This window comes from Callospermophilus lateralis, chromosome 14, assembly GCF_048772815.1.
Source record: "Callospermophilus lateralis isolate mCalLat2 chromosome 14, mCalLat2.hap1, whole genome shotgun sequence".
Taxonomy (NCBI): domain Eukaryota; kingdom Metazoa; phylum Chordata; class Mammalia; order Rodentia; family Sciuridae; genus Callospermophilus; species Callospermophilus lateralis.
In genome coordinates this window covers 1908052-1929193 of record NC_135318.1, presented here as the reverse complement: position 1 = coordinate 1929193, position 21142 = coordinate 1908052, and the positions used below count along the sequence as shown (strand labels likewise).

Genomic DNA, 21142 nt, shown 5'->3' with positions numbered 1-21142 from the left:
GGGGGCCCATCTGGCACCATTTCCTTCACAGCAGCAGGGACGGAGCCTGAGGGCTGGGGAGACTGGCCCAGGCACGCAGGGTGAGCTGGGCTGGATCCCAGCCTCTGGTCTCTGCCCAGCCCTCACCGGTGCCCTGGCCTCCTCCTCGCCGAGCAGCGTCCCTCACCCCATGCTGTGCCGCCCTCCCATCCCCACAGGCCCTGCCTGAGCATCACCGGCTGGGCCACCTAAGTGAGTCCTCCCAGGCTGGACGAGCCCAGGGCTCACGCTCACAGTCTGATTCTGCCCTTTGTTCCCTCGTTCAGCCATCCCACAAATCGCTGCAAGGGCCAGGGCCTGCTAGGTGCAGGGCTACAGCAGACCAGTCCCCTCCCTTGAGGGGTCCACAGCTTGGCAGGGGCAGAGACAATGACAAAATAGTGACAAGTTAAATACACAGTTACACAGGTGCTGGGGAGGCACAGACAGGAAAATGCCTGAAACTGGATCTGAGGCTGGGCAGTAGCCAACTGGGGGACCATGGAACATTCTAGAGCAAGAGAACTTGAGGAAAGGGGAGCAGGGATGAGGCTGAGGCAGGGAGCACAGTCCAGGGGTGGACAACAGAGTCGTCCTGGGCCCGCCACCCACCTGGTCCACCGGCACCTCCACCTGCACGTCCTGGTCCTCCTTGACGTCCGGTGCCCCTGGGGTGTCCCTGGTGGGCTTCTGGGCTCTATACACATCACCTTGTGAGGGAAGATGACACAGATGGGCTTTCTGAACCTGGCAGAAACCGAGGCCATGGGACATCTCCTAACCCAGACCAGCTACGAAGCACAGCACCCGGGGCTTCCAGCCGGCAGGAGCCCAGCCGCCCAGCTCAGGGGGCCCCGTTTCTGCAGAGTCTGTCTATGTCTCTACTCCTGAAGGTCCTGGGCCTGAGAAGGCTCGGGCACACTGCACACCCACCACAGCAGACCGTCCAGCTCACGGTCAGCTAAGACGAACATGTGCCAAGCCTGTGTTCAGTTGATTCCGTTAGAAATAAATAAATAAGAAATCATAGAAATACTTCCAGAAAATACAGCCCTATTAGTTCAAAATGTATTCATGATCTGGGTTTGAACGGCCAGGCGCTACTCACCTTTAACGGACTGCTAGAAGTCTCTCTGATTATCACTATAATTAGATGTCTTAAAACTTTTAAAATTCCAAGGTTCTTGAAAAACGTACCCTCACCCTGATCAGAGGCAACAGATGAGAACAGAAGTGGAATGTCATGGCCTGGCCTTCAGCACCCGCAAAGTGAGCACGGCCACCCGTGGGTGCAGTTATCCAGAAGGGAAGCTCCCTTCAGTCAAAGCCCTGGCCCTGCTCCCCTCGCCTGGCCTGCTCTGTCCTTCTCCTCCCTTCCCAGCCCTTGGCCCAGAGGAACTGCCCGGGGCTTGAGCTGGAGGGCCCTCTCCCATGGGAGGGACATGGGAGCCAGGCAGGGAAGTAACACCCACCCACGGTTCAGGGTTCCGGGTCCTCTTCCAGCCTCTGGTGATTAACACTTGCAGCAACCCTGCAGGGACACGCCCATCCCCGGCGAGCAGTTCACCCATAGTCACACCTGCAGTAAGGGCCGCAGCTCGAATCTGAGCTCCAAAGGCCAATCCTGCCATGGGCTTCCCCTGTATCGGATCCGTGTTGCAAAAAACAGACTTCACATGCACTGACCAAGTCCTCATTGTCCTCGATATGTGAGGAGATGTCAGGGGAGCAGGTCCAGCGCCCTGGATCCGAGGCCAAGCCAGGCTCTCAGGTCTTGTTGGAGCAGGTCCATCTGCCTCCCTGGCACTCTCCAAGGGGACGGACAGATCCCACCGACACGGGTGCCCAACCAGCCACGGGGCCTTCTCCCTGTGCAGTCCCCTCCGTGTGGGCAGGACCTGCCCATCACCCACAGGAACCCAGCAAGGGCTCAGGGAGGGTAGGAGAGCTGGCAAAGCAAGGGCGTGGCTAGAACCAGTCAGAACCAGTTGGAACCAAGTCTGGGTCATCCTCTACCCTTCGCCCATCCTCAGAAGGTGTGTGTGCACAACAGGTGGCTTTTGTGTCCTGTTTCTCTCTCCTTTCTGTCACTGGTCCTCTCAGGGAGGACAGACAGACCCCTGACACGGCTGACTTTAAACCTACACTTGTCCTCCCACTGCAGCCTGGGGACTGTGACTCTGCTCCAACAGGGTCCTTCCAGCGAACATTTAGTCTAATCAGAGGGTCACACATCAAGAGAGATGAGATTTTGCCACATAAAATCCTCCCAAGCACACAACGCGCACACACTCTGCCAGGCCGGCAGCTCCCAGCCCGGCTGCAGCACAGTGAGGTGCCCGTTACCTGTGCCCATTTGGACTAGAGGGTCTGCCAGAGGTTTCTTCTTTCCTTGTTTGGCGTAGTAAACAGAATCCTGAGTTTTAGGTGGTACGCTCTCATCTTTAGGAGGCTCTTTTTCTTTAGAAGTCACCTAAAGTGCAAATTAAAAACAAAGCTGTCTCAGGAGCAGAAGCGCCATCAGGTCCCTGCAGGGAGGCCCCAGCAGGAGGCCAGGACTTAGAGCCCCTCCTCACACCTTCCACTCTCTTCCTTCCTGTCCAGTCCACTTTCCCCTCCCTGCAGTGTCTCTGGGGGACAGGTCAATGACCTCTCCAGGTGGCCTTGCCAACCCCTGGGGTGGGGAGGGGGATGACGGGGTGAAGGACACTGTGCAGCCTGGTAAAAACCATGACTCATTGACCACCACGCATCTGCTCCTTCTGGACCATGTGCTCCGTGGGGCCTGGAAACACCCAGCGTGGCTTTCTTTCGGGCAACAATAAGGGGGAGCTCAGGGTTTTTTGTTTTTGTTTTTAATTTTTATTGTTGGTTGTTCAAAACATTACACAGTTCTTGACATATCATATTTCACACTTTGATTCAAGTGGGTTATGAACTCCCATTTTTACCCCGTATACAGATTGCAGAATCACATCAGTTACACATCCACTGTTTTACATATTGCCATACTAGTGTCTGTTGTATTCTGCTGCCTTTCCTATCCTCTACTATCCCCCCTCCCCTCCCCTCCCCTCCCATCTTCTCTCTCTACCCCCTCTACTGTAATTAATTTCTCCCCCTTGTTTTTTTTTCCTTTTCCCTCACTTCCTCTTGTATGTAATTTTGTATAACAATGAGGGTCTCCTTAAATTTCCATGCAATTTCCCTTCTCTCTCCCTTTCCCTCCCACCTCTCATCTCTGTTTAATGTTAATGTTAATCTTCTTCTCATGCTCTTCCTCCCTGCTCTGTTCTTAGTTGCTCTCCTTATATCAAAGAAGACATTTGCCACTTGTTTTTTAGGGATTGGCTAGCTTCACTTAGCATAATCTGCTCTAATGCCATCCATTTCCCTGCAAATTCCATGATTTTGTCATTTTTTAATGCAGAGTAATACTCCATTGTGTATAAATGCCACATTTTTTTATCTATCTATTCATCTATTGAAGGGCATCTAGGTTGGTTCCACAGTCTTGCTATTGTGAATTGTGCTGCTATGAACATGGATGTAGCAGTGTCCCTGTAGTATGCTCTTTTTAGGTCTTTAGGGAATAGACCGAGAAGGGGAATAGCTGGGTCAAATGGTGGTTCCTTTCCCAGCTTTCCAAGAAATCTCCATACTGCTTTCCAAATTGGCCGCACCATTTTGCAGTCCCACCAGTAATGTACAAGTGTACCCTTTCCCCCACATCCTCGCCAGCACTTGTTGTTGTTTGACTTCCTAATGGCTGCCAATCTTACTGGAGTGAGATGGTATCTTAGGGTGGTTTTGATTTGCATTTCTCTGACTGCTAGAGATGGTGAGCATTTTTTCATGTACTTATTGATTGATTGTATGTCCTCCTCTGAGAAGTGTCTGTTCAGGTCCTTGGCCCATTTGTTGATTGGGTTATTTGTTATCTTATTGTTTAATTTTTTGAGTTCTTTGTATACTCTGGATATTAGGGCTCTATCTGAAGTGTGAGGAGTAAAGATTTGTTCCCAGGATGTAGGCTCCCTATTTACCTCTCTTATTGTTTCTCTTGCTGAGAAAAAAACTTTTTAGTTTGAGTAAGTCCCATTTGTTGATTCTAGTTATTAACTCTTGTGCTATGGGCGTCCTATTGAGGAATTTGGAGCCCAACCCCACAATATGTAGATCGGAGCCAACTTTTTCTTCTATCAGACGCAGTGTCTCTGATTTGATATCAAGCTCCTTGATCCATTTTGGAGTTCAGTTTTTTTTAAAAAAAAATCTGTTTAGAGGGACTGGGGCTGTGGCTCAGTAGCAGAGTGCTTGCCTCACACAGGTGAGGCACTGGGTTCGATCCTCAGCACCACATAAAATTAAATAAATTATTTTTTAAAAATCTGTTGAGAATAACAAGGGAGAACTACATCAGAGGAGAGATGAAATTGTCTCCTAGGCACCTCCCATAGCATCTTTACACTACAAGTTGTCTTTTTTTTTAAGATTTTCCTTTTTTAATCTTCACTCAGGCAAAATTATATAAATAGATATTTCTTTCACACTGTCACTTAATAAGTGTCAAACTGAAAACACCCACCTCACACAACTAGACTGCTGTATACCATCAAACCACCAAGACCTTCTCCCCTCATAGAAAGGGACGGAGGAAGGCATCCTCCAGCCTGATACCAGACCCCGCCTTGCAACCCTGCCTGGGGCGGCCTTCCATCCACGCAGGAGCTGCAGGCAACTGGAGTCACCTCTGCAAGGACAGCATGAAATCCCAGGTGCCCCTGCTGAACACGGACCAGGCAGGAGACAGGCCAGCTCCTCCTGCTGCAGGGCCCTCTGCCCTGGTGCACCTCTGAAATCAGTGTGAGCTCTATTGACGGAGGGGACAGGCACGCTGCAGCGTCATTCATCTTTCTCCCCATTGCAAACACTTTCAGAAAATAAGCCTGAAAAGTGGCAGATTTATTTCTCTTTAGAGTTTTAAAGACAATTATTCTTCTCAGGAGCCTGGCCAATCTAGCTAAGATTTAATGCGACTGTAACAGATTATCTCACACTGGCCTCCTGGGAGCCACCCTAGGAGAAGAGGACGAATCTCACATTTTGTCAAATTGAAGAACAGTAATGACCTCCATAGGGTCAGTCACCAAGGTGGGAGAGGAACAGTGACAACCTCTTTCAGGGTCAGTCACCAAGGTGGCAGAGGAACAGTGACAACCTCTTTCAGGGTCAGTCACCAAGGTGGCAGAGGAACAGTGACAACCTCTTTCAGGGTCAGTCCACCAGGTGGAAGAAGAACAGGGACGACCCCCTCAGTCAGTCCACTCCAGTAAGAGAGGAAGCAGGTGGCCAGCAGGTGGCCCAGCAGGATCCCTCCCAGCTGGGTCAAGGTCTTCCATCCACCACCAGTCCCTGCTTAGTCACCCGTGAAGCAGAAGGGCGCTGCCCCTCGGCTGCTAGCTGCTCCCTGGACCCTGGAGAGATCCCTTGCTGCTGTTAGCCGGCAACACCAAGCCCAAGCACCTATTGCACAGTGACCCTCGTGGTTAGGCTGGGCTTCAGAGTGGGCTCTGTCTCTTCTTCAGTTTTCTGACCTCGTCACACACCCTTAATTTCTATGGTTCATCTCCATTTCATTTTCAGCATTTTGCTCTATGCCAAAGAAGTGTTTAACAGCCGTGTCCTGATTGTAGATGTGATATAATGAAAGGCTTATTAACTATGTACTGACTTTTGTACAGAGGCTCGCACCACAAAATACCCATTTTAATAGATGGATGCCCTTTGGAACATTTCTTGAATTAGCCTTACCCCCTTGAAAGCTAATAGATCTAAAATCACAAATAAATGCAGCTGCTATGAAGCTGAAGCTGACAGAACAGAACAGGGGAAGCTTGGATCAGCTCCTGTCACTGGACTGAGAGGCTCATGCTGACTGGGCTTCACAGACATTGCCCAGCCCTAAAGGGCTGCTCTCCAGGGTGTGAACATCTGAACCAAGCACAGGGTAGAAACATCAGACACTAGAGGCTGTCGAGAAGGGCGTCTAGATGAGATGAGGAAAAGGCACTCGTCCTGCTGTTGTCGCCCGTCCACTGCCTCACACACCATGGCCATGTAGGTCTCCCCACAGCCCCCAGGATCTCCCTTCTCGTTTCTTTGGATCAAGATGCTAGGAGTCACAGAGCTCCTGGGTGCTTATGAGCCTTTAAAAAAGAAACAACGCTGCCATTTAGCCATGTCACAGCGCCTGTCATCACCTGCGCTCTGTTTTCTACGATGGAAAAGCCCTGTAGAACCAGGCAGCACAGATCTTATCACTGATTGCACTGAACTAAAAGGAAAAGCAGAACACAATGGGAGTTCATCGTGAAACTCAACCTGCGCAGAGCTACCCTGGCCCCTCCCTCAATTAGAGGCACAGCAAAAGGAGCAGCTGTACCAGCTGACCCACGGCAAGTGACAGCGGCAACACTTCCCATGATTGCCAGGATGCCATCGGCATAAGAGATGCTGAGCTGCCAACAGTCCAGAGTCTCAGATCGGCGGCTCGGCTCCACCCGAAGCTCGCTGGGAAGGCGGCAGCTGCCCAGGCCCCACCCCTCCCGACTGCTTTCCTGTTTTCAGTCCACACATTTTATTCTGTCATCAGTGGTAGCGATTACCAAGTGCACCCTCCTTTTCACTCCCTCATTCAGATTTGGATTGAGCATTACCTGGTACACAGCCTGTGACCCAGGCCCTGCCTGCCTCTGCACCTCCCCCCTCACCGCCCCCCTCGTGGCACCCCCCACCAGGCATCTTGGTTTTTCTGACTGTACTGGGCAGTGGTGAAGCGGTGGCTGATGGCAGCTCTGGAGGTTAGACCATTAGTAAAGAGACGCTGCTGACCTGTCGGAACTGCAGAGGAGGGGGAGTTGATGCCAGGTCAGGGTGGCCCTGGGCTGGGGCTCAGTGAACGGGCTTCAGTGGACTGAGGGGGGTGAGGAGCATCAGGATCATGGGCACGCTCATCCACATCTGCTGCTCCAACAGCAGGAACTCACGCTGGACTCATCCCGAGGTCCCCAGCAATAAGCAGGGCCCTGCAATGGGACCCCGCAGTGCCTCCATTCAAGTCTGTGGTCACTGGTCCAAAGCTCTGTGTTATGCTTGTGAAGTGGCCACAGAAAAGTCAAGAAAGAGCCTCTGCTTTGTACTCTAGCTACATTTCTTTAAGGACAATTTGCAAATTTGAAATAAATTCCATGCCCAATTCAACAGAGCACCACTGCCGACCACCAGCACAGCCCTCCCACTCCACGGAGGGTCACTGTGTTACAGGGCTCTCCTGGGTGACCACCTGAGGACCTGCACAGCCCTCACGCTCCACGGAGGTTCACTGTATTACAGGGCTCTCCTGGTGACCACCTGAGGACCTCAGAATGCACAGACGCAGGACCTACACAGCCCTCATGCTCCACGGAGACTGTCCATGTTACAGGGCACTCCCGGTGACCACCTGAGGAACTGCAGTCTTCACACAGTCCCGGGGGGGTATTTGTTACAGGGCTCTCCTGGGCTTCTAGCACTTACTAATTCCTTTTCTTCTCCATAAAGATGTTGAGGTGATTCACACAAAAAGTAGATTTAAAAAACAATTTTAAATAAGTTAGAAACAAAATCTGGCAAGAGCAAGTAAAAAAACAAATTGCTTTGTGGTGACACAGTCGCTGCCACCCATCCCAAAGCCAGCCTCAGGGGATCTGCAAGGAAAGGCCTCACACTCAGAGATCACCCACCCCTCAGGTGAGACAGAAGTGCATGGTCCTGAGGCCACGCCATACGGGCTTTGTACGAGCAACGTGAAGAACGTCAGGCCCCCCGACAGCCATCTTACCATAAATGCAGAGCTCTGACACGTGCCCTTGGTTTTCTTCCAGAACCTTTCATTCTCAGAACAAAAGGTCCTTGCCATACTGCTATACATTCTTGTTAAATTTACTTTATGAAGAGTTTTCCATGATAGATTTGATTTTCATAAAATAACACATTCTTGCATCATAGTTTATACCGTGTTTTGTCGTCTTTCTGCGTAAAGATTCCTAAAGGCTAAATATCATTACCCAAACCTGTTAAGTTTCCAGTCACAGATTTCTAGAGGAGAGAGAAAAGAGAAACAGGCAACACCAGAACTAACATGTCTCAATTCAGACCAAGTAAGCACTGAATAAAAGGGAAGCAAAATCATGTCGCCACCTGAAGAATCCAAAGTCAGAACCACAAAACGAGCATGGACGCGAGGAGCAGGAAGCAAGCCACAGAACTGGCCGGGGGTTCAGCGGCCTGGTGAGTCGGAAGGTGCTTGAAGCTGCCGTAAGGTCGAGTGTGGGACTCTGAAGGTCACACCAGCCAAGCTAAACAGCAGCCATCCTTCAAGACTCAGGCCCCAATGACAGACAGACACTTCTCTGAAGAAAAAACCCAAATGGCCAATAAGTATATGAAAAACGTCAACCTCCCTGGCAATCAGGGAGATGCTCATCAAAAGTACACTGAGACTTCATGTCACTCCCTTGGGAACAGCAGCCACCAAGAGCCCGGTGACAGTAAGTTCTGGGGAGGCTTTTGGGGAAGGAACACTTGAGCGCCGTGTGGGGACTGCAGACCAGGGCGACCACCGTGGGGAGAGTCTCAAAAGACTAGCAAGGGAACCCCAGATGACCCGGCTGCCCACCCCTCGGTATTTACCCAGAGAACTCGAGTGGCTCACGGTAGCGATGCCCACACATCAGCCCACAGGAGTCCAGGTCACAACAGCCAGGCTGCGGAACCAGCCCAGGTGCCCTCGATAGATGAACGGACAAGGAATGGGGCACATATCCACAGTGGAGTTTTACTTGACCATGAAGAAGAGTGGAAGTGTGGCATTTGCCGTGACGTGGAAGGAAGTGGAGACTGTTAGGCTCAGACCCAGAGAGTCAAGGGTTGGGTTCTTCCCTCAGGCAGAAGCTGCAGCTAAGTAGGGAGAAAAGGGAAGAGTGAGTATCAGAAGGTTGGAGGGAGATCTGGGAGTAGAAGAAAGTGAGGGAGAGCAGGAGGGAGGGAGGGGAATGAGAGAATCTGACAGGACCGTGAGGGCTGGTGTAATATACCCAGTGAATCCACCTTTATGTATATCTACAGGGCACCAAATAAGATCACACCAGTAAATAAACAGAAGGAAGATGAGTAGAGGAAAGAGAGAGGAGGAGGGAGAAGGGGAGGGAAAGAGGAGGCGCCAGGACTGATGTGGAGGGCACGTATGGATCTGTCAAAATGAGCCCATGCACACAGTCATACTTCATGCACAACCATCACGTGTAATGCACTCATCAAAGCACACTAAGAAAAAAGCGCCCAACACTGTCCACACCAGAGGGGGAAATGCTGGCCAAGCCAGTAGAGGAGAGCTCCATAAGCCCAGGACCCAGCGTGTGCACAGTCCAGAACACCATGGAGCGTCTGCCCTCTTGCTCTGTGATCTGAGCTCAGCTCCCATCCCCACACACCTCAACGATGCCCCCAATCACCGTGATCTGTGCGTAGGCTCCCTAGCACATGCTCCACTAGGAGCTACGTCACATGCTCCTCTACCCAGCTGGGCAAAGTGCATGCCAGTGCAGAGCACACCTATGGCTCTGGGCTCACGGATCGTCATTCAGCCACCCATCCCACAAACACTACTGAAATGCATTCCTCAGAGAGAGGAGGTCCTTCAACTCAAGGAGCCATATAACAGCAGTGAATTCACAGAAAACCTTTGTCACCAAAAACTAGTCAAGGACAACACCAGAAAGAAATGTAGGCTAATCTCACTTATAAACCAAGATCAAAATCCCCTAACAAAATTCAGCAAAACACAGTCAGGAACACATTTTTAGAGGTAACACTGTCTGCAGATGAGCATCGGGTCTGGAATGTGGTGGTGAGTTCAGCATGAGAAGTCAGGTGCCACAGCAGCAAGCTGAGCTACTTCAGGGCAAGGACAGAGACAGCCCAGTCAAGCTCATCCACGGTCGGATGGACACAGTGGTAGTCACAGTGCTGGTCAGACAGTGAGGAGGTCAATGACATTTGCAAGAAAGCAGCTAAAGTGGTGCCTGTGAGATCTGAATTGCCCAGGACAGAGGAAGCTAAGGCCCCCCACGCCCTTGGGTACTGGCCAAGAAGAGCCCGACACATGGGAGTTCTCCAGGCCAGTGTGTTACAGTAGGGAGGCCTGGGAGCCAGTGCGCTAGACACGGGAGACCCAACAGCTCTGTCAAATAAACAGCACCAGCAACAGAACTGCAAAACACAGTTTCCACACGGTGGCCAGGGCACACAATCGAGCCAGGTCGTGAGGATGGTGAGGCCCCCTTCCTCCCCAGACACGCTTTCTCATGCTTTAAGCTGCAGCAGCTTGTGTGTGTAGACACTCACACACCCCTCCGCACCTCACTCTGCGGCACCTCTGCCTATGACGTCCTCCCCACACCCTCCAGGGTCCAAGGGTGCCTCAGTTTCTCTCCTACCTGTCCCATGAAACTGCATGTCTTATCACAAATACCTGCAGGTGGCTCCAGTCTGACTAGTTCCATGTCTGGACCTCACTTCCCCTTCCCGATCACAGGAGGGTGTGACTCCTCTTTAGGGTCTGGTGCTAACACTGTGCACCCACGGCTCAGTTTACAGTTCAGGGCCTGCATGTGCCCTGTCCTTGCTGGTGCCAGAAGATACCAAGTCAGCAACAGAGGTCACCTCTCCTCTTAAAGGTCACTTACCTTCTTCTTCTTCTGCAGGCGTCTTTCCATGTCGGAGTACTTTCTGAAAGACAAAAGATAGCTTGTCATGTCTATGCTCAACCCATTCTCACCGACCGCAGGCTGCAGCCTGGTCCTGGGTGGGGAGCGGGGCAAGAGCGCGACCTGTGGTCCATGCAGAACAAGGACTCAGGCAGCCACGGTTTCCCAGCACGGGAGCAGAACGGGCCTGGCCCCGCTTTGCCTGCTGCCTTGGGGACCCTGAAAGTGAGATGGCTCTTATCAGGGTGGCTTTGGCCAAGGCTGGCACCCACAGGGGCTTCTGTCTCGGGTTTGTGGTGGGGAACCTGGCATGTGGTGCTCCTACAAACGCGGCTCCTCTTGCAGCCCTCACAACTCCCGGGGGGAGCGACAGCCTCCCTGTTCTTGGAGGAGCCAGGCTGAGAGGAGTAGGCCTCCCTCCCTGTCCACAGCCGCCTGCAGCAGGGCCCACCGACCCCATCTGCCTCACTCTGCACGCGACCTCTTCCACTGGGTGGTAGCTGTGCACACAGGCACTGCCTCCCCAAGGGCTCACAGAGCCGTTCCTGCACCTGCTTGTCCTGTGGAATGGCCCTGTCCCTCGGCCACTGGGCAGCCCCTGTTTCTCCTGGGCCTCAACTTCTTTGTTGAGGGAAAGATACTTAAGCCCCTGCTGGAGACTGTGAAGAATGGTGATGGCAACCTGACCCATGAAGAATCTGTATCACCAGAGCAGCACATTTCACTGTGGAAAAACAGCCAGCAGCTGAGGTGGACATACGCAGAAGAAGTAGTGGGGAGAGGAGAGATTTTACCAAAGCTCAGGAAGCAAAGACTTAAAATGGACTCACTCTTGGACCTCGATGGGAACGTTTGGGGACCTCCAGTACGGAAAGCTTTTGAAATTCTCCAGTCCTGCAGCAACATAGAACTGACTGTCTTGCAAGTCCTGTGAGCTGTCCAGAAGACGTCCATCCAAAGTAAATAATCTGCAGATGCAGAAAGAAGCAGGCTAGAGATGGCAACACCAGCACACAGGGCGTGGTGTTCCCGTGTGACACGACTAATTTGGGCTCTACCAAGAACCAGCCCTCACAAGCAAGCCCTGCCGTGGACGGTGAGCCCCGGCTCTGCTCCTCCAGGACAGGCACGCTGCTTGCTCCAGACTTCTAATTAACTGCATCTGTAATCATCTACCAGTGCTCAGAGGCTCTCAACAACGTGCTAAGCTCTTGTTTGGTATTCAATTAATTTTAACTAATAACAGCTAAAGTCAATACAAATTGGCCTAATTGTTATAACAATACTTGGCAAACAAACCAGCATTTCCTGCAAATAATATGCCTTTTCATAAGCACCAAAAGGCTCCTCTGAGCCTACTTCTTGTTTGGTCCTCATTCACTAGTTCATCTGTTCAAGAAAGAGTCGACTCGTCCATATGCACAGGCAATGAGGTAGTCATTATCAGGGCAAGAGGAAGACGTCATTGCTTCTCTGCAGTCAGGATGGCAAACACCCCGCGCAGCACACAGACGGGAGGTCTGGAGCGTCCCCCGACACCCATGTGCTGAAGGCCTGTCGCAGCAGCCTATGCCCTGTGAGCAGCTGGTGGAGCCTTTCAATGGAAGGCCTGGGGCAGGGACCCCGGGGCCTAACTGGAGGGGTTGTTGGGACTCTGGCCCTTCCTCTCTGCTCGACCACCACGATGTGAGCAGCTTCCTCTGTCACAAACTGCCACCATGATGAGCTGCCTCCACACAGGCCCGGGACCAAGGGGTCAACCAAGCGTGAACTGCAACTTCCCAAACTGTCAGCCAAATCAGCCTTTTCCCTTATTAAGCTGGGTATCTCAGGTTTTCTTGTTACAGTGATAGAAAGCTGGCGGTCAGAGGGTCCAAGACGAGCCTGGTCAGACTCAGTGTGACCTTCAAAGGTCCAAGAATTCCCAGGGAGGTTTGAAAAGTGGGCAGGATTTCATCACGTGAAGGCGGATGGGAGCCATCTGGGCCAGAAGGAGGGAATGTGCAGAAAAGTCAGACAAGAGGAGGCTGCCGTCCAGGGGACGCAGGGTGAAGGGCAGGTTGTAAAGAGCCTCCATGTCCAGGGAGAGGACTCAGTGGTGAGTTAGACAGACAGCAACACTTTCTGTGGAAGAGTGGGTAGCAGCAATGTCGCAGCCACAGCAAGCTGTCGTCATGGGCAGCTGAGACAACAGGAATGGCCTCCAAGAGAGAGGAGAGGCACCACTGTGAGGCTGTGAGTCAGAGCTCTGAATCAGGATTGTGCCCGAGTGGAGGAAAAGGATACTGGATACAGGAAGAGCTGAAGGCCACAGAGCTGGACCTCACCCCACCGCACACCAGTTCACTGAGGGGCCCTTGAAGCACAGGAGCCAAACACCACAGGTGCTACGAACCAGGGGGTCTAGGAGGAGACCAGCAAGTTCCCAGACTGTGGCTCTGGGGCCCCTTCTGAGACCTGCAATGTTAGATCAGGCCTAGAAGAAGGCCAGGGGACAGCCTCAGGACAGGAGGAGACAGGAGGAAGCTCAGGGGACAGCATCAGGACAGGAGGAGACAGGAGGAAGCCCAGGGGAAAGCCTCAGGACAGGAGGAGACAGGAGGAAGCTCAGGGGACAGCATCAGGACAGGAGGAGACAGGAGGAAGCCCAAGAATCCACCATGGCCTGGTCTTCCCCCACAAGTGGCCCTTGTGTCCAGCATACGGAGTCGCATGCAGTGACAGGGTGCAGTGCTTCCCAGCAGCACGGTGGCTCAGGCTTTCCACCTCTCTTCGTAAAGCCACTGCCTCCAGTGACCTCTCACTGAGCACTGAGCCACTGTAAGCACTGACACACACTGCCACTCCTGGACATGGACACAGCTTCATTTCCATTTGCTGATGAGGGAAAGACATGGAGAGGTTAAGGATGACCTGAGTGAAAGAGGTAGACAGACACAGAAGATCTGGCCCGTCTGACCCCCAGAAGCCACGGGCTGTGCTGCCGCCTGATCCCATCTGCAGCATCTGGCCCAGCAGTAGCTGCTGGCCACCTAGGGAGGCCACCCCCAGGGCGTGGGCAAGGCTGATCCTTCTGGGCTGTGTGCACACTGACAAGCTCATGGTCAGTGCTCAGCAGTTTGTTTAGAGAATAAATTCACAAAACTGATTTAAAATGAGGATGATACAAAGACAGGAGACACTGCCTGCTTCCACGGACCAAAATACGAGTCAAGTCACCCTACACCTGTTGGTTCAGGCAGGAAGTGCTCTCAGTAGGAAAACAGATGCTGCCACCCATCTCGTAGGCGCGGCTCCTTACTTTCGAACACCTCCCCAAGGGAAGACTTTTTCTCCAATCGTGGCCAGCACGCTATTCCAGTCTGTCAGGCTGAATTTGGGTATAATAATTTTTACGGGTGGAATAAATATTCTTCCATTTGTGAAAACACTGTAATAAAGAGGAAAACATTCATTAAGGCCTTAAATTTGAGTTGAAGAAAATCAAAGGAAACATACATACATGTATATAATTACAGAACTGATAAAGTACCCCGGGGGCTGAGCAGCCCCTGGTGACATCCCACGCCCCACAGAGCACCACAGGCACCTGCGGAGAGGTCTCCATGCCTGCTGCGGAACACAGATGCCAGGAAAATACCTGTTTACATAATCTAACAAGCCCAGAAAACTGGACAAAACTCTCTTCCTTAAAAAAAGCTGCCTTCTTTATTACGAAGCCCATGTTTCTTGGTGTGAAGAGAGACAGACTAGGGAAAGCTGGGAACAGTGATAAGTGAGAGAAGCAAGCTGGATTGGAAAGCTGGGATATTTTGAGAAAGGCAAAGAGAGAAGCAAGCTGGTTTCAGAGACACCCAGGTAGGAGAGAGTTTGAAGAGCATCCTTAATGGAGAGGGGAGGGAGCTAGATTGGACTAGGAAGGAAGAGTGGAATTGAGGGTGTTAGGTGCAGGACAGGCTGGTCTGCAGGGCCTGCAGGGCATGCCAAACAAAGTTAGTTGCAGGATGATCTGGCTTCTCAAACCCTCTGTCTGGCTCTTTATCACCTGTTTGCTTCAAGCCCAAACGCCCAAGCCCCCGCTCAAGGCTGAACACTTAACCCCCCTTGTGCCAACAAGGCAGCTTGCAGACCCAGAGACCTCATTAGATCTGGGCTATAAAAACTCCCTGTGCCTGTTCCTTCCCTTTATCATAAAGCTCATTCAGACTCAAGTGGGTAAAAAATTTCTAATCAAGTTTTTAACCAGCCTCTTCTCAGGAATTACCAACTCCTGGCTACTGATGATACCTCCAGTCGAGACCTATGCCGAATGGACTGACATCATCATGGATCTGTGGTGGCAAGGAACCTTCGTTGATCTGGTCCCTGAAGTTATACCAGTCCTCTCTGCCCTCCTGTGGGGGCTCCCTACTTCGATGCCCACTCTCATTTAATAACAAAGATGGGGGAATGTTGGGAGTCGCCCTGGCTCCAATGACTAACTTCCCCATTCCCCGAGAAGAGCCGTTCAATGATGAGCCCTGCTGGCTCACATGATCCTTACCCACCAATCAGACTAGCCCTGCTGGCTCACATGATCCTTACCCACCAATCAGACTAGCCCTGCTGGCTCACATGATCCTTACCCACCAATCAGAAAGCACCCCATGCCAACTGTCAAACCATTAAACTGTTAAACTGTCATAACTGTCAAACCACCCCCGGCTCTATAAATATGGAGAGCTGTTCCTCAATAAATGGGCATTTTCTCTGACCACAAGCCTTGTTTGTTCTTTTACCTGTTTACATAATCTAACGAGCCCAGAAAACTGGACAAAACTCTGTTCCTTAAAAAGCACATATATGCCCTCAACTCCCTGATGGGTAAAATGGAGGAAAACTATCATGTGGTGAACAGCACACCTGAATACGCAGCTGCTTCCCTCCTGGAGAAGAGACCCGCAGAAGGCATGTGCAGTCCTTGGGAAAGACAAAGAGGAACTGACTCCCTCTCGCAGTCTTGAGGTGGTTTCCCTGTGAGCTCAGGGGTCTGCTTCATTACCTGTGTTGGCTGGAGGGGAGGCCTAGTGGCCTCTCAAAACCCATCACAAAGAGATTGGCACCCCACGTCAATCACCAAGCCACATCAATCACCCCTTGACAAGTGTCAGACTGTCGTAGCTGGAACTAAAACACAGCTAAATACAAGGTTTACTTTTCTACATCCATCAACAATATCCTTCAGCAATACACAATGGCTTTTCATTTTTCCATAACATTATTTACTATTACCATGGTTTTACTATTTTTCCCTTAAATGCAAATAACTTAGAATTTAAGGCACATATGTCTTTTTCTCAGAGTGAATATATAATTTTTAATGTGTTGTCACAACAAAGAAAATCCATTTTCTCTGCTAAAGCTTTGTGGCAACTTCTTCCATATTTAAAACTGCCCAAAATAAACTATAGAAAGAAATGTTGTATGCAGTCCATGAATGCACAATTTATTAATGTTACTACCGCAATAAAAATCTGCTACAATGTTTTCCTAATTGGCTTACAATAAAAGTCTAAATATAGAATACTGATAGTAATAAAATAAATATTTACAAAAGACCACATTATATTTTTGCCTAAACTTCAAAGACATTTAATACACATTGTATCCTGAGTGCTGAGAAACAGATGCACTCACACAGTCAGACACAGTCGGTCTTCCTGAAGGATACTCCAGCCATACAGACCAACACAACACAAGAAACCAGGAGCCACCGGCTCCGCCACCTCATCCCACAGAAGTGGGGACAATGACTTACAGTGCAGAGATATTCCTCATACAATCACTTATAACAACAAGGATAAAAAGGTCTCAATGTCTCAGTACGGCACAAGGTGAAATAAACCAGGACATAATGGTCCTGTAAGTTATGCAGCCATCCAGCTGTTCGTGGGAATTTGTCCTTACCAGGGAGTCAGCCCACGTAACCAACGTTAAAAGCAAAGTTGAAAGAAACCCAGAGGCAGCTCCAGAGGGCTCCAGGAAGGTGCCCTGAGGCCCTCGGGGGGTCTCTGTGGAGTGGGAAAACTGATGACCCTTTATTCACTTCCAGACTTCCACATCTTTCAAAAAAGGCAGATACATATAAAAGAAGTGTCTGTTAACAATGTAGAATATTTTACCTAAAGAAAGAAAAAAATGTAATCTGGATTCTTAAGTTTGGAAATCGCCCGTTCCAAGGAGAGAAGGACCCAGCACATCTGCTGACGTCCACTGGCCGTGCAGGCTCCACAGCACTGTCCAGGGCCATCTCCTCCCGTGCGCCACCTGAAGCACCCTAGCACTTTCCCAGGGAGTCCTCAACGGAGAGGTGGCAGATGGGCACACATCAGATCCCACCACTGTTAAACCCGGGCCAGAGATGCCAGAGTGTGGGGAGGTGCAGGACGTGCCACATCTAGCCACCATCATCTCAGCGCTGATAGGGTCGTCTCCAGGACAGTCCCTGGTGAAAGTGAGGCAGCACACACACCTGCGGGTGCTGGAAGAGGTGACAGCTCTCGCCTCCGGAGAAGTCACTTGGGGCCTGCAGACGTGGAGTGGGAGAAGATTTTAATTTATCACCATTTAAAACTATATATTTGCGTGGGCATGATTGGCTATAAGAGAAACAGTCCCGCTGCCCAGCACAGCTGAAGTGAAGGTAACGGCGTAAACTTCTCTCAGTGCAATGCCCGGCGCACTGCTGTGTAGTCTCTGGATGGGAAACAGGAAGCATTTTAATAGGGAACTAACATGTGGACAGAGGAACGGACTCTAGTCAGGTGAGCTGGTGATGACAGCTGCTATTTCCTCCACATTTACCTGCACACTTTATAATATTGTCTCTGATCTTTCCAAAAAATGGTAAAGCAAGAGCTACCCTGTGATACAGAGAAGCTAGGTGGCTTGTCCAAGTCACACAGCAGCTTGGTGGAAAGGCACGTGTGCAGGCTCCTCAGCCTGAGGGACTCTTCCACTGCCTCGCGTTCCCCTTTCCCTATTAAAAACCAGGGAGAAGGTGTCAGCAATGGGTGGCTTCTCCGGAGTCTCGGAGTCTCATTGGTGAGAGCAGAATGGAAGAAACCCAGGGGCGTTTATACTTCTGCTGCCACAACTGAGCTCAGACGTCAGGATCCACTGTGACAGGAAGGAAGCAGGAACGCGTCCTGTGCCCCTCTGCCCCTTCAACTTAGCCCTCATTCAACTAATGACCTCAGTCAGGTGTTAGACAAAATCCCTCCTTTGTGGGCAACGGACTCCACAGACATCGTGTGTGTACGGACACAGAGCCCCTTAAGGTAGAAATAGGACCTCTGTTCATGACCCTCCCCAAGATTCCTTAATAGCATTTAAAACTGGGGGGATTTTCAGGCTCCACCAAACATCCCGAGGGTCATTAGAAAACTTTACACCTGTCCTTCCAGTCCATGAAGGGACACCTGCTAGTCCAGGATCTGAGTTCCATAATAAACTGGCCAAACCCAACCTCCCACGGTGCCCAGCCCCAGCGCATCCCCTGTGAGGCCCTTCCAACACCCGCCCTTCACGGCCAGGAATCCATGTTCTGCCTTCTCTGCTCCCTTTGTGAAAGTCCCCAGCACTTGGCTGACCACCCCCGGGGAAGCCGACAGCATTCCCAGGATCTGATGAAGCTCCTACCCACTTCTCACACACCAAAGTCAAACTCAAGGGATGCAAAGTTCCCAGGAAACCCACTCGAATCCTGTAGGGGGGGTGATCTGTGTTCTGACGGCTGTGGACCGTAGTCCTCATACTTCTTCAGGAACCAGCAAAAAGGGCCGCAGGTGGCTACAGACAAAGCTCATCTGCACTCTGTGTGTCCAACATCTGGGTCAGGAGATGTGGGCCCAGGAAAGACCACCTCAGACCAGCCTCTGCTGTTCTCCATTTCCTTCCTCCAGAAGCAGAGGACTACAGAAAGGCGTGGGGTGTCTGTGGGACGTTGTAGGAGGCGGAGACCTAGTTCTCTCTGATGTGCCTCTTTAGTCAATGGTGGGGAGTCACCTCCAGAACCTGCAACCTGGAGCCCCCCATCCAAGGAGGCTTTGCAGAACCTTCAAGCATCTTGACTTTCACCCACACCCTTCGACTTCCCAAGTGCTCCCTGCCTTTTCCCTTGTTTCCGCATGAAGTAAGAACCACATGGAGTGTTACCTAAAACCTAATGAACGGAGAGCTAAGGGACACGATAGGGCCAGATAGCTAAGTCACACCCCCGGCCTGTGAGCCACAGCTGCCTGACTCTGCTCCTCCAGCGTGGTATACTGGCCAACGGCTGCACAGAGGGGCCCCTCACTGTGCAAACCCCACTGCTTGCTGGGACACAGCACTCCTGCACCCCTCGCCCCCTCCCATGAGGCCACTGCTCTCCTTCCCAATGTCAACACACACTGGGTGACACAATTTCAGTATGTGACAAAGAATCGTGACACCAGTGGGGACACGGCCAAGTGGCAGAGCTTCCAGAGCACTGCTCTATGCTGTTCAAAACTTACGGACACAAGAAACCCGGTGGGGCCAGAGCATCTGGCAAATACCCCCAACTAGCAAACGCAAATAACCTAAGTGGTTTCCAAGCCTCGGGCCACACCCCTGGGACCCACTTGGAGCCCCACATCCCTGGAGAGATTATTTGAGAGGGACAGCTGCTGGGGAGCACCTCCTAGGGATGTCCTGGAGAAGACCCTCATGGCCAAGGAGCAGCCTTGGACTTGGAAGGAATCACATGGGAGCCAAGGTGTCTGGTCCACTCAGATGGCCACTGGGTGGCCACCAAGACCACTCAGAGGAGAGGAGCACTCCAGCCGGAGACTTCAGCCAATAGCCATGGAATGAAGGGAGCTGCCCGGCACCTGGGCTCCCCCAGCCTGAGAACAAGACATGGACGGTGCTTCCTGTCCCTGCCTCCTCATGTTTGCCACCAGACTAGAATCCTGCTTTTATTCCTATAGCCCCCATCCAGAGACCACTCGTCCTTGCCCTAAAACACACCCAACCTTTCCACAGTGATCCTCTTTCCTCCCGATTCCGCTCTGTCCTGAGCTTCATCAGGATCACCCTAACCTCTGGCCGCTTCTCCAGGCCCGAGAGACAGAGCTCTGCTGGTCTCAGGAAGCATGGGCTGCAAAGCCTGCCACAGGCCTTCCTGACTCACGCCCAGGCCACCCGTAGGGCTTGGTCACCTTCCACCAGTGCATTTCTAAATGAACAACAAAACAAAGGTCCCCAGCCCTGTCCTCCCGAGGTTCCCTTACCAGACCTTTTCATGTCCCATGACAATCTAAGTTAGTTCCTGTCACTTCTGTGAAAGAGGAGGTGGAGAAGAACACCGGTGGGGGAACCTCAGGCTACACAGCCAGTGACCAGACCAGGACCAGACCCTGACCTCAGCCTCCAAACAGTGGCTTCCCAGCGTCACCAGCTAACTCCCACCCAGCTGGCCAGGGACCCCAGAGCCTCTCCACTGCAGGGCAGCCTCAGAACACCGGCTCCACAAGCCACGTGTCCAGCGGCCTGGGCCACCACAGCCAGGTTAGAGCCCTGTCCCTCTGTAATGGGGAAGACTCCCTCCTAAGCCATTTGTCTGTAGTTATGAGGTCTCCAAGCAATCGGGCTCAGGTCTTTTCTTCACTTTGATGGCTGTTTAGTTCCATCTAGTGGAACTTTGAGTCCACGATACAGAGATGAGCACATGCTGCAGGAGCAGGGGTCCATATGGAGAAAAGCTGCCACGCGAGAGTCGGCCATGCCGGGCCGTGCCCATGGAGTGCAGCCTTGGGGACGAGGTCTTATCAGGAAGGACCCACACTCACTGGGTACCCTACCATTCTGCAGACCAGGAATTTAGAAACCCTGGGCCTTTAAATGTCTCGAAACAGCTCTCATACTCCTGAAGCTCTCATACTCTCATACTCATGGGAGACCTCATGTGTTTAGGTGGCTCGTCACGGAAGCCAGGGTAAGGTACTTCCAGACATGCTCCCCGGACCTCAAAGGTCCCTGAGGAGCTGAGCGCGGCTGACGGACAAGGTCTCCCCTCGGCTTCTCAGCTGCGGTGTGCGGGTCAGGCAGGTGGTCCCAGCCCCTGCCCAGGCCCTGGTCCCAGGTGAGAGGGAGCAGGGGCTACGTCAGGCCAGCCCGGCCACTGCCAGGGTCCCGCAACTCTGAGCTCCTCCAGGACACAGCGACTTTTTCTTTGGGGGAAAAACATGGCAAAAGGGAGGAACCACCTAAACTCCCCCTCAGGGATCTAAGGTGGCTGAGGGCCACCTACA

At 51.8% G+C, this 21142-nt stretch overlaps 1 protein-coding gene across 1 annotated transcript in view; it reads right to left on the bottom strand.

Moving 5' to 3' along the window:
• Dcdc2c (doublecortin domain containing 2C) overlaps positions 1–21142 on the bottom strand; it is a 100484-nt gene that overhangs the window by 57619 nt on the left and 21723 nt on the right. Inside the window, exons 4-8 of the mRNA XM_076833860.2 lie at positions 14128–14256; positions 11657–11794; positions 10806–10848; positions 2365–2491; positions 631–728 (exon numbers count right to left, since the gene is read on the bottom strand). Of these exons, the coding sequence (XP_076689975.2) occupies positions 631–728; positions 2365–2491; positions 10806–10848; positions 11657–11794; positions 14128–14256 (535 nt within the window). The remainder of the gene's footprint in view (positions 1–630; positions 729–2364; positions 2492–10805; positions 10849–11656; positions 11795–14127; positions 14257–21142) is intronic.